Here is a 13,700-nt window from a genome sequence, read left to right as displayed (position 1 = left end):
TGAGGGGCGCCTGGGTGGCTCAGTCAGCGAAGCATCTGACTTCGGCCCAAGTCATGATCTCAGAGTTCATGGGTTCAAGCCCCGCATCGGGCTCTGTGCTGACAGCTCAGAGCCTGGAGCCTGCTTTGGATTCTGTGTCTCCTTCTCTCTCTGCCCTTCCCCCACTCATGCTCTGTCTCTCTCAAAGATAAATAAACATTAAAAAAAAATTTTTAACAAAAAAAAAAAATTCAGACTTGAAATGGAATTACTGCATTTCATCTAAGGAATGCACTTTAGCAGTCCCTTATTTTGGAAACAGACCTTTCAAGGAACTATCAATGCCTTCACCCAACCAACAGAGTTGAAGAAACCTACACAAGGAGAATCTCAAAAGCCCAAATGATTTCATGTGTGCCTAAAGGAATTAGGCCTCGTTTTTTTATTCTTCCCTTCTATATAAAAGATTTCAATTCTCTTGCAATCAAAGCTCAAGGAATAGTGTATGTTTTCCAAGCTATCCCAAAAAATGTATTTCAAATTTTAAAAACAACAGTAATGAACATTAAATTGTTTTGATGAAATACTTGTATCAAGATCACTTAGGCTCAAAGAATAATGCTGTTTATGAAAGACTGTAAATAATCTACAATCTACTTTTCCAACAATAGGGGAGTACTTCAATAATTTATAATACATCCATATCATTGGTTCTTAAACTTTTGAATCTCAGGACCCCTTTACCTTCTTAAAAGAGAATTTTTATTTACGTAGGCTATATTTATATTTACTGTATTAGAAATAAAAAATGAAGGGGCGTCTGGGTAGCTCAGTTGGTTAAGCTTCCGACTTGGGCTTAGGTCATGATCTCACGGTTCATGAGTTGGAGCCCCACATCCAGCTCAGAGCCTAGAGCCTACTTCGGATTCTGTGTCTCCATCCCTCTCTGCCCCTCCCCCGCTCATGCTCTCTTGCTCGCTCTCTCTCTGTGTCTCTCTCTCAAAAGTAAATAAAACCCCCAAAAAAATTTTAAAGAAATAAAAAACGAAGAATTTTTAAAACATAAGAATACACAAGCATACATTCCATTAGCCATCAGAGTGATGATGTCATCCCTTGTCATATAGCATCTGGAAAGCTCCATTATACGCTCATCATGGGAGAGTAAGATTAAAAAAGCCAAATAACACTTTAGAAGCAGTATGATAATAATAACAACTCATCAACTCCTTGAAAGAATCGAGGGGACTCTCAGAGATCCCTGGATCACACTTTGGGTAACAATGATCTGGCCCACAAGTCAACTAAGTTTTCCTTTAAGGGACACAGAATAAATATTTTAAGTATTGTGGGCCATATATTTTCTATTGCAACTGCTCATTTCTAGCACAAAAGAAGTTATAGATAGTATATAAACACATAAGCATGGTTGTGTTCTAATAAAACTTTATTTATAAAAACAGGCAATGGCCAGATGTGGCCCATAGGCCATTATTATCTGTTGACCTGATTTAGACAATGGAATGCCAGGAAGATATTAAAATTATCCTGTAGAAATATTTATACTGACAGGGAAGAACACTCATAATAAGCTGCTATGTGGTAAGAAGCAGATTATAAAACCACATGAATAGGATGACTTCAATGTTTGTAAAAGAAAAAATATGTAGGGGTGCCTGAGTGGCTCAGTCAGTTGAGCATCTGACTCTTGATTTCGGCTCAGGTCATTATCTCATGATTTGTGTGATGGAACCCCACAACTTCTCTCTCCCTCTGTCCCTTCCCCACTCTAAATAAATAAATAAATAAATAAATAATAAATAAAATATAGGCACATATTTAAAATTAGAAAAGTTATCATTGATTATCTCATACATCAAAAATACACCAAAAGTTACCAGTGATTATTTCTGGTTGAGAGTTTACTATGTGATTTTCTTTTGCTTGTCTATGTATTTTACATAATGAATATGCATTACTGTCATTATAAATGTTTTTAAGATTTTCATTAGATAATTAAAAGCAATATTTGGAAAACCTGGCATTATAAATTATACTGATTTAAGAAACACCACTGTTTTACAGAAAACACAGCCTATTTGCTTACCAGTTCTATTGTAAACCGTCTGGGACTCCCCTTCAGTCCCATTTGGTCCTTGTGGAAATATTTCAAAACGATACTTGGTTCCAGGGTATAAGCCACCAATGACAATACTTTGGTTTTGGGTGGCTGTTTCCAGCGGAGATTTTCCAGCTCCTTCCTCTGTGGTAAGTATCTTGAAGAAATCTGCGTCATTGCTGCTCCAAGCTAAGCCAACTTCCCTTGTGCTGACACTCGTCACTCGAAAGTCGGAAACTGGACGGGGGGCTGTGGGAAGAGAGTAAACAACTAGATTTAGAGCCTGGTTCTACAGAAGACAGGGTGACTGAGCCTCACAAAATATTTACACTGAGATTATATGCACACTTGGGACATCCGACCTTTCTCTCTTCTTTGTATTATCGCCTACAATGCCCTTAGCAACTGGTATTTTTGGCTACTGAGAAAACAGTTGGCTACAAGAGCATAGAAACTGCATGCTTAGGTTGTACAAAGTCATTCACCGGAAATGAGAGGGGGGGTGAACCCACGTGGGCACGAGCTAACACTCTGGGGTAGGACCTTAGCTGTTGCTGGCTGCTTTATCTCAAATACATTATTAGGCCTCCCAGAACCTCTGTTGAGGAACATGCAGTAGAGGCTGCTGTTGACCCCTAAAACCCATTCCTTACCTGGCTTTTCCCTTAGTCGTACAACCCCAGATTTTTAGCTGTGTACCTGGCTGTCGGAAATAAAGACTGTATTTCCCAGCCTCCTTCGCTGCTAGATTAGCCATGTGGCTCAGTTCTGGTCAATAGGATGTGAGCAGAAGTACCGTATGACTTTTAGGAAGTATCGTGAACGCGTGGAGCACTACCTTCTGCCCTTCCTCCTCCTTGTAGCTGGAATGTAGATGCAATACCCAGAGCTCAGGCCGCCTAGCTCCAGAACGAGTACGGTGGCTGTGGTGGCACCTATGGCTTCCTGATCCCCAGATTACAGCGCAGAACATATATTTCTGGAGCCAACACCTACAGTGGGGGTTGCAGACTGTGACAAAACTGCACCCCTTAGTGTGGGAGCCATTCCTGGGTCCCAGCCTAAAGCCTGCTCCCCCAGCTGTTAAGAGTTGAATCGTGTCCCCTCAAAATTCATATGTTGGAGCCCTAACACCCAGTACCTCAGAAGGTGGTATATTTGGAGACAGGGCCTTTAAAGAGGTGATTACGGTAAAACAAGGTCATTAGAGTGGGTCCTAATCCAGTATATGACTGGTGTCCTGGTAAGAAGAGGAGATTAGGACACAGTCATGCACAGACCAAAGGACAACCACGTGAAGACACGGGGAGAAGACAGCCATCTTCCAGCCAAGGAGAGAGGCCTCAGAGGAGCCCAACCGTTCATCACCTTGATCTCAAACTTCTTGCCTCCAGAACTGTGAGAAAATAAATTTCTGTTGTTTAAGCTCTGCAGTCTGTGGTACTTGTAACAGCAGCCCTGGCAAAATAACATACCAGCCCTCCCAATAACTCTGCAAACCCTCGGCTCCCAGGATCGAGTTCCTTTGGGCTGAAAAAAGCTCATAAAAAGCTTCTGTTTCCTGCCACGGAGCCCTGGCTAACACTCCTCCATCCCGTCCTGCCTAGCACTGGTGCTGCTTCTACAAGGACAAAGAAACAAACTCCTGTTTTGTTTACGCCGTGCATCCTCGGGAAGTTTTTTTGTTACTCACAGCCAAACCTAGTCTGAACTAACAAAGGGACTGAAGAGTAAAAGTGTAGAAGGTGAGGAAGGGAAACCAGATTCCACTTACCCCAAAGAGCCAGTCCAGAAGACATTTGTAAAGGTGCCTAAGGTGCACTTCCTAGCAAGGAACAGACACCCAAGTGAAGCATTCTGTGAAACGAGCCCTGGGTCCAGAGCCAGGCATCCCTGGGACCCACGTCTCTGCTCTGCCACTTTGCGCCCTTGGGCAAATCATTCGGCTGGGTGGGGCTGCAGCCTCCTTATTTGTAAAACAGGGATCCTAATACCTACCATGGAGGCCATCGCAATACCCATAAAGCGCCTGGTATGGTACGATACTGTTATACTATGTACTACTGGTATACCATTATTGCTTTACTCTAATTCTCGGACCTTCTTTGGAACAGAAAGCATCTTTTTTTAATGTTTATTTTTGAGAGACAGAGAGAGAGACAGAGAGAGAGAGAGAGAGAGAGCGCGCGCGCGCGCGCGCGCGCGCACAAGTGGGGGAGGGGCAGAGAGAGAGGAACGCAGAGAATCCAAAGCAGGCTCCAGGCTCGGCACAAACCCCAGTGCAGGGCTCGAACCCACGAACTGTGAGATCATGACCTGAGCCGAAGTCAGACACTTAACTGACCGAGCCACCCAGGTGCCCTGGAACAGGAAGCTTTTTATTTGCTGCCTGTCATCTTCTCTTTAAAGCACAGGTAAGCAAAGAAAGGGTGAGATATATCTGTGCCCTGCTTCATTATAATGTCAGTATCCAAAGGACAGAGGGACATGAATAACCAGGTTCTTTTTGTCTCCGTGCATCATTTTGCCTCTACCATGCCAGAATGAATGGTCATTACAAGCACGGGCTGGAGTCAGCCCAGCTGTTGAATCCTACCTCTGCCACATGTGTAACACCTCCCTACAGCACCTCTCTCAGCCACGGCTCCCTGATTCATAAAATAAGGCTAATTCCAACCAAGTCACAGGTCTGTGAACACCACATAAGACAGTGCAAGGAGGGGCGCCTGGGCGGCTCAGTCAGTTCAGGGACCAACTCTTGATTTAGGCTCAGGTCATGATCTCATGGTTCATGGGATCAAGCCCTACATTGGGCTCTGCGCTGACAGCGTGGAGCCTGTTTGGGATTCTTTCCCCCCCCTCTTTTTCTGTTCTTCCCGCGCTCACATGCTCGCTCGCTCTCTCTCTCTCTCTCTCTCTCTCTCTCTCGCACACACACACACAAAATAAAATTTAAAAGTGTAAAAAAGTAAAACAAAAAGAAGACAGTGCCAGGAAAGCATGTACACCATGTTCAGCACGTGGGGGGGTCAGTCAACGATCATCGTTACGACGGCGCACATCCGGAAGGAGGTTAGAGTCCCTGTGGGCTCACACACTGAGCTGTGTTTTCCTCGAGGGTAGGGACAAAGCTTTGTCTCGTACCTGGGCCTGGCACATAGCGGGCAGGAGAGAGAGGTCAGCAAAACAATGAGTGAACTCACGGGTGTACACTTGGAGAAAACCCGGCACGCCCTCGGAACTGTTGCCAAGGAGAGGATGCACCGTGATGTTGTACAAGGTACTCGAGTTGAGCGAAGTAATGACGACCTGAGTCTCATTGACATGGAGGGTGAAGGAATCCGTCTCCCCAGTGACTTGTATCTTGTAGGTATAGACAGAGGACGACTCGTTATCATTGATTTTCCAGGTCAGGGTCATGTTTGTTGCACTGATGTCCACAACTTCAACGTCAAACACTTGACTGGCGACTGTGAAGACAGAAGAGGCATTAACAGTAACCAGAATGGCCAAGCCAGAGAGAGAGACAGAGACAAACCATCATCAGGGCCTGTCATCCATTATGAGAAAGATTCTCAGCACTCATGCCTTCCTCTCCTACACATTTTCACCACAACATACATCAATGTATGGGGGTCCCAGCAAGTGTCAGACATCAACTTCAGTGAAGAGACAACCTGGCCAATTGCAACTGCATAGCTACCGCTTGGTTCTTCTTGTGAGTTTACTCTTAGAGATATGACAGGCTCTTCAAACAACAACATGGACTCTACTCATGCCCTGCCCAGGTCCTGGGGTGACCCAGAAACACTCTCAAGCATATATGCTTCCAGAATGAACTATACAGGACCCATTAAAGATCACACACTTTAGCACAAGGCAGGTCCGGGTTCCAAGGTTAGTTCTGCATTAATGGCCAGGTAGTTCTGAGGAAAATCATGTGAGTTCAGTCTCCTCATCTGCAAAATGGGGGTAACATTCCTAACCTCGAGAAAAGATAACACAGAGCTCTAATAATCTGCCACTGGCCCATCCTACCCTCCCAACCCATGCTGTCCGTCCCCTGCCTGCTCTGTGCCCTGGAAGGCTGACCCCTACATGCTGCATCACTGCGGCTGGCAGGAAGGAGGGGCCCTGCCAGAGGCCCTGGGACTGGGTTCCACCTGCAAGCAATGTGAGCAGGCAGCCTGGAAGCAGAGGAGTAAGCAGTGAAGTGTTTCTCCCACAGGCCTCTGCTCGGGTTGCCTGTTCTGACAAGGCTGCCTCTTCCACTGCCCCAGCCCCCACCAGGTTCCAGAAGCACCCCTTCTTCCCCTTGCTCATCAGCCTTAGAGGTGACTTCCTACCACGACTAATCTCAGGTGTCTCAACGTGCTCTGATGATTTCCTTAACCCCATCCCACCTAACGAGATGCTTGAAAAATGCTTTGTGCGAGACATGTATTGTGTGCATGTATGTACATCTAGATATGCACATATACACACACACATGCCACACAGAGAGGGTTAAAGTTACTATAATTATTACTTGTCAAGTGCTAGGACAGTTCACACAAACCAGGCCATGTGTATCCATATATCTGAGAGCCTAAGATGCAATCACTATTTTTTTTAATGTTTATTTTTGAGAGAGAGAGAGAGAGAGACACAGCGTGAGCAGGGGAGGGGTAGAGAGAGAGGGAGACACAGAAACTGAAGCAAGCTCCAGGCTCCAAGCTGTCAGCACAGAACCCGATGCAGGACTCAAACTCAGGAACCACAAGATCATGACCTGAGCCGAAGTCAGATGCTTAACCGACTGAGCCACCCAGGTGCCCCTGCAATCACTATTTAATTCCGTTCAGACAGCTTTAAAAGCAGGGAACCCGAGGCCCACGCTAACCCACAAGACCCCTTTTAGCAAGTCAGGCAAAGGGCTCATCCTCTGGATGGAGCCAGCCCTGGGGTACATTGCTCAGCGAGGGGCCCATTCACCCTCTTGCACAAGCATCTTGTGTGTAGGACGGCCCCACCGCTGTCAAAGGCACCCCTGGAGGGCCCCTTCTTCCTCCTCCTCCTGCCCCACCCTCTAGACACCGAGCCCTCCCACCTGCCAACCTGCTGGGTCACTGAGGATCCCCAGAAGCCAAGCGGCCTTTCCTATAGCTACATCCTCCCCTCCTCACCCACACACTGGCATCACCGGTAGAACGGGAAAGAAGAAAGGAGGGCACAAGTGGACCCTCCTTCAAGGTGGGCACAGGGAAAAGCAGTAATTCTTTACAGACACAACCTGTCATAGGCATCCTGCCCAGACTGTCCAGCCCCTGCAAGTGACATGGCCCGGCTAGTAACTGCCTCTGACAGAGACACCCAACTCACGAGCATACGATCACAACTCTCTAGGAACGAAGTCGACCCCTCCAGAATTACCAGGGTCCTCGAGCTGTCATCCGCTCCTCGTACCTCTCTACCTTCGTACCTCGGGGTCCACCACCTGCACTTTCACTCATAATGTTTCCTCGGTGGACATGTCTTCCTCCCTCTCTCCCTTTATCCAAATCCTAGTCTCTCTTCAAAGCAAGTTCAAATCCTGCCTATAGAAGAGGCCTTCCCTCGGGATTTGATGCTAAGATCGTGCTCCAGCCTTCCACTGTCTAGAGCACTCAGGGGGCAGCTGCAGTGGACGGTGGCCACGTGTCACCTGTGTGGCACCCAACAGCACCAAATCCCCCCTGACGTGCTCGTCATCCATGTAGAAGCCGGAGGACCACGCTCCCTTCCCCCAACGCAGCCATCCAGAAATCACGAACTCTCCATCTTGGGACTCGGACTCCTGAGGGTGTTACCAGGTCCCAGCTAGTAACCAGGTGTTACTAGCCTCCCAGAGATTCCTGGATCCTAGTCTTATTTTCTGCCCTGTATCCCCCAGCCCGCACCCCTTCTCCCTCCATTCTGTGGGTCTCCGACAGCCTTTGAGAACAGATATATTTTTGGGTCAGGTAACCAGAGTGGGAGTTCGTGTTGCCTCAACCAAGTCCCTGAGGGTGACACTGGTGCAGCATTTATTCCTGAGCCCACGGGGCCTGACCATGGACTTGTCAATGCGTGGATGTCTCTCTCGACTCCCCATCTATCCTGAACTCCCCTTAGGAAGGAACCATGCATTTCTTTGCCCCCTCGTCAGCACCAATCCGACACACCTCCAAATATTGGTCAGTTTACAGAGCGGAAATACCATTAAATTATAGGTAGGAAGAGCAATGCACATATCAACAAGCTTCCACAGAAAGATCAGCATGCATTGAAGGGGAGGCCAAAAAACAAAACAAAACAAAACAAAACAAAACAAAACAAAAAAACCCCAAAACAAGCAACAACAACAACAAAAAAAAACACCTCATTTTCTTACCTGAAGGGGAAAATACTTAACCAACAAATGACAAGAAGAATAGCTAATTATAAGAGAAAAATATTACACCAGCTTGTCCCACTGGCCTGGGTGCAGAGACACGAAAGGAAGACACGAGGTAGCACCTCGCGTCTGCACGTAGCAGCTGCCCGATACGCGTTAGTGAGCTTTTGAAAGAAAGAAGCGTCTTGGCCACGGAGTTAGGAAGAAACTCACTGGATTTGCTCTGTCCGAAATCTCTTCCAGAAAACTCCCTCTGACGACACAAGTACTTGTGAAGCAAGAGATAACGGAGAGACGAGAATCACAGAAGACCAAAGTGGGTGCTGGAAAACGCGGGCTGAAGACATTCTACAAAATTCAACATACCCGTCCTGAACGTTATGCGCTGGGGCCCTCCTTCTGTGCCATCTGCTGCTTGAGAATAGACAGTGGCACGGTACTGCGTGTCGGGCACCAACCCCGTAATCAGGACTTCCGTGTCTCCGGTCAGAAGATGGTCCGAAGACAGGTCCACACGTTTGAGCTGGTATCCAGACACGGGGGCCGTGTGGTTCCGGGGTTGCTGGGAGAAGCTCTCCGTGGCGTTGGCATCTACTTCCATCACAAAAGTCAAATACATTAACTGCAACGGAAGCACATGCCTGTCCGCCCACAGCACCTTCCCCATAAGAGGACACGTCAGGCAGCACCCACAGTTACTACACCACAAATTCTTCCCTTCCTCCCCCACAGAGAGACACATCCTCCTAGAAGGACCCTGATTTTCAGCAGCTCTTTCGCTCTCTACTTGTATCCCACGTACCACCCTCCTTCTCTTTCCAACTCGGCTGCTTTCAGCTCTTCCCCTTCTTTCAAGAAAATCGTCTCCCACCCAGCTCCAAAGGTGGTCATCTAGGGACGGCCATTGGACTCAAACCTGGCTAATCTGATCTCACTCCAGGAATTTCTCCCCTGGGCCAGACCCCTTCTGATAGGAGGTGAACTGAGGGACCTGCTGGTGGCCATTTCTCCCTGAGCTTTGGGGCAGGAGCCACTCTGAAGTCAAGGCCGATATGGAAGGAGGCAGGCGGAGGAGACGGGAGTCCCCTCATCTCTTGCTTCAGGGCCTTACTGCCCACAGCAGGAAAACAGACATGAGCCAACAAGTTGCTTTTCTAGCCCAGGCTATTTAAAGTCTGGTTTCTGTCAGTTGTGGTCAACAATCCTAACACCCCCGTCGTAGTACTATTTCCTGATGTGCAAAATGGGGATTAAGCACTTGTTCTTCTCAATTCACAGGGCTGCCTCTGAAAATGCTTCCAACCTGTAAATGGCTACTCCACTGCCAATGCAGAAGACATCTGCTAGCCCCGCTTGCTAAGTTTCGCTTTTCGCAACAGATGTGACAAGTTCATCTGATGGCCCTACTTGGGTTAATGCATCTAGTATTTGTTGCACTGAAAGTTTAAAGAGCTAAAGGGGCCAGCTCCTTTCCGGGATGCCAGACTCAGAAAGCTTCAGCCCCTGTTACCATTCTGAACCCCAATGATCTGACCTGTAAAATGAGAACATTTCCCTCCTTCCTCATACAGATGTGGGGTAAAACTAAAAGTCTGGAGCAAAGCCCTCTAGAAATTCTAAAACTCTATACAACTACAAGAACAATATTTCTTAAAACTATTAAGTTACTGAAAGTCAAAACCAGTATGGCAGATGAGAAGCACACTTTTGTAACTCACCTAAGCCACTATCTGTAACCGAGGACTCTCTCCCTTCCTCATTTGATTCTGAAAGACACAGGGTGACCTTGTGTCGAACCCCTGGTGTCAGGTGTGATATGTTGACCACCAAGACTTGAGGCAACTCCTTACAACTTTCAATGCCTTCAAGGAGCATCCGGCAGGTGGCAGTGTCATTGCCATTCTTCCAGGTAATAGCAACTTGCGTCACACCCACGAAGGAAACACGAAGATCAGAAACTTGATTCGGCTCTATTTTAAAAAACACACAATGGGCATTGATGGAACAAGGTATTTGCAGTCACCTTTCCTTGGGAATGACTGGGGTCACTGATGTTCCAATGTGACTCACTAAAAATACTTTTTTTATATCAGGGTCCTGTGCAAGTTCATCATTTCACAGCAGGAAATGATACAGAAAAGAATAAACCTGTAACCAAAGATTTTCAGGATCTCTGCTCTGCTCCACAACAGTTAACTTCAACAGTGATTTGAGAGTCTTCGAAACTGTCTTCAAAATTGTCAAACTGCAGGGGTGCCTAGATGGCTGAGTCGGTTCAGTGTCTCACTTTGGCTCAAGTCATGATCTCACGGTTCACGGGTTCAAGCCCCAGGTCTGGCTCTGTGCTGACAGCTCAGAGCCTGGAGCCTGCTTTAGGGTCATCTCCCTCTCTCTCTCTCTCTGCCCCTCCCCTGCTCACACTCTGTCCGTGTCTCTCTCTCAAAAATGAATAAAAACATTTTTAAAAATGGGGGGTTTTTTATTTTAAAAAACAACAACTAAGCACTTAGTACACGACCAATAAATAGTAGCTGATGAGCAAGGCCTTGTCCCGGGGGGCTTTCAGGTGGAGTGAGGGGCTCAGCAACCAGGCTGGGTATTTCCCGCCACCTTCCCACCTCCTCTGGCCTGTGTCATCTCATCCCCATCCCCATTGCTAAATTCTATCTTCTTTTTCCTCCTTCATTCTTTTCCATCTTCTCCCTGCCCTCTCCACCTGTCCCCCTCTCTTTCACGATAGAGCAAACCTCTATCGTAGGGGGTTTTTTTGCCTCTGAACCTGTGCTCTACGGAGCGACAAGAGTTTTTTGAGGGTACTGATGACACCCCACTCCTATAGGTCCTCTCTCCTCTCTCTCCAGTTCTTTTTACTTATGGGGCTTCCAGGCAAGATTTTATTTAAAGAAATAGTTTCCTGGCTTGAAAAAAAAAAAAAAAAAAAGCCTGCTGAAAACCGACGGTTTCATTTGCCTGTTCCATGTACAGAAGGTGCCATGGGCTCCAAGATATCAGGCTTCCAGGGCCTCACCAGCCAAAGAGATCACATCCCCAGATCAGAAAACCAAAAGAAGAGCTCATTTTTAAATGTTTGGTTCTTCCCAGCTCAAAAGAGCTTCTTGTCTCTTTTTTGTACTTTTGATTCTTTTCTGCTTAAAAAAAAAAAAAGGGAGAGAGCTAAACCTGCAGCTATAACACGTGCCTCAGGGTACTGACACATAAGCTAAATAAAAATCTAAACCTAAGCGAGTGTCACTGGGCTATCATTTCATTTGAAACACACACTCTTCTATAAAGTACACCAAACTTCCAGGCCCGGGAAATACTCCTGAGAATATAAACAGCATTAACTTCCCTGCCGGGCTTAAGAAAAGCCTACTAATTACGGACACCATCAAGACACATGTCTAACGGGGTCACTGCTCCCAAGTCTTAGCAGAAAAGCAAATACTAGCCAATAATAGCAAAAGATTTTTAAAAGTGGACCTACTTAAAACCTCCCAAAGCACCCAAGACCTGAATACCGAATGATCCGCATTGATCAGGTAATGATTCAGGTATCACCTGAACTCCTGGGCTTGAACCAATATGGCATCTTTTCTCCTCCCCTTCCACCATTAACGAAAACCAATCTCTCCCCCACAGGCAACGTGAATGGACAAGGCTCTAGGATACAGGGTGAAAAGGAACGTCTCACGATCATTCCTGGGAGCTCATCTTACCTGTCACATCATTTGCGACGGTGGAATCTGCCCAAGTCTTACTGACTGTTTCTGAAGTGGTGAAGGATGTGTATGAAGCTGTTGGGCTAAAGCCTGTGGTGTTATCCCCAGCTTGACCTTCACCTTCTGTGTGCGTGTACGTAGAAGCAGCTGAGTCCGTGTTTGTCCATGCTGGGGCCACACTGGTTGGACTGATGGACACAGCTTCAATGTCAGACACAAACAAGGATTCTATTTTAATATGGTTTCCCAAAAGAGGAAAGAAAAAATTATATTTAAAAAAGAAATATAAGAGTCAGGACTGCTCTGCATCTCTACTTTTCAGAAGTGAATTGTGCAATCACAGAATTTCATTTCCCTCTATTTCTCCTCCTGGACTTTCTTCCCACAAACTAACTGTAGATACATATATGTATATATATATATACATGCATGCATGTGTGTTAGTGAAACAGAAGGCTGAAAAACAGAGACCAAAATGACAGAGATTGGCAATGTTGGCTGTCACTTGAATACAGATTAAATCTATACAGGAGCTGATACAAAAAAAGACGTTAAGAAGCTAAATGAGTCTCTCGCCATTCTTAGAAAACACTGTGTGTGGAGAGGTTTTACATGGTGCAGAAGATAACTTTCTTGCCAAACCCTGATACTAGGAGGAAGCTCCGCCATTTTGGGGCACAAAGATAGCATGAGACAGAATAACATAAGGAGAAAAGAGCTGGTCTTTGAATTCAGAACTAGACATATGGGCCCACTCTGTCCCTTACCTCTGTGACCTAGAATCAGTCCCTTAAAGCCTTCCATTCTGGAGTTCCTCTATTGGCAGCTCTAATAAACTATTTTTAACATAAAGGCTTATTTTTATAATATGGTAACCAAAGTCACTGGATTTGGACATTTCAAAAAATCTGAGTTCAGAATCCCATCCTGTTGGTCATTAGCATGTGATTTTACTCAAAGCCCTGGGAGAACATTCTAATCATTTTAGAGCAATGGTTCACAGACTTTTTAGTTTGCATTTCATTTTTCTTTCCAACGTTCTAGGCTTCAGCTGTGATCTGGTATCAGTCACATCTACAGCCACTGAAATCCATCTCAGTAAGACACCAGGAAACTTTTCAGTGATAAACTGTGACTGATTTGAGCAGTCAGATACAGCGGTCACACAAACTAATAAAATGGCACCTCCCACTATATACTTGCTGTACAACAGGTTTTCATTATGATTTTTAAAACGAATCACAGTTCTCTCATCTCCCCTTTGCCCCTTTTCTCCACGCACGTAAGTTTTCTTCTTTGGCACCGATGATTCAAGGCTACACAAGGTACCTACCGGTTTATTTACCAAACTGATTAACAAGCAAGAAAAAGCAACTGCGGAGCTCTTCTCATTGTTTGTACAGACTTTGCAGAATCACTGTTATTAACTGAGATTGCCTTTATTACAAGGTTTCAGCAAGATCTGCCCCCTTGCCGTGGCACTGGA

The 13,700-nt window shown here is 46.0% G+C and overlaps 1 protein-coding gene across 1 annotated transcript in view; it reads right to left on the bottom strand.

The window, feature by feature from the left end:
- The window catches only part of PTPRJ (protein tyrosine phosphatase receptor type J), a 168,838-nt gene that overhangs the window by 36,258 nt on the left and 118,880 nt on the right, over positions 1-13,700 (bottom strand). Inside the window, exons 3-7 of the mRNA XM_042959652.1 lie at positions 12,212-12,442; positions 10,211-10,462; positions 8,859-9,083; positions 5,302-5,568; positions 2,087-2,347 (exon numbers count right to left, since the gene is read on the bottom strand). Coding sequence (XP_042815586.1) covers positions 2,087-2,347; positions 5,302-5,568; positions 8,859-9,083; positions 10,211-10,462; positions 12,212-12,442 — 1,236 coding nt within the window. The remainder of the gene's footprint in view (positions 1-2,086; positions 2,348-5,301; positions 5,569-8,858; positions 9,084-10,210; positions 10,463-12,211; positions 12,443-13,700) is intronic.

The sequence above is a fragment of the Panthera tigris genome, chromosome D1, assembly GCF_018350195.1.
Source record: "Panthera tigris isolate Pti1 chromosome D1, P.tigris_Pti1_mat1.1, whole genome shotgun sequence".
Taxonomy (NCBI): Eukaryota; Metazoa; Chordata; class Mammalia; order Carnivora; family Felidae; genus Panthera; species Panthera tigris.
Note: the sequence above shows the minus strand (reverse complement) of the source record. Positions and strands in the feature narration are given on the sequence as shown.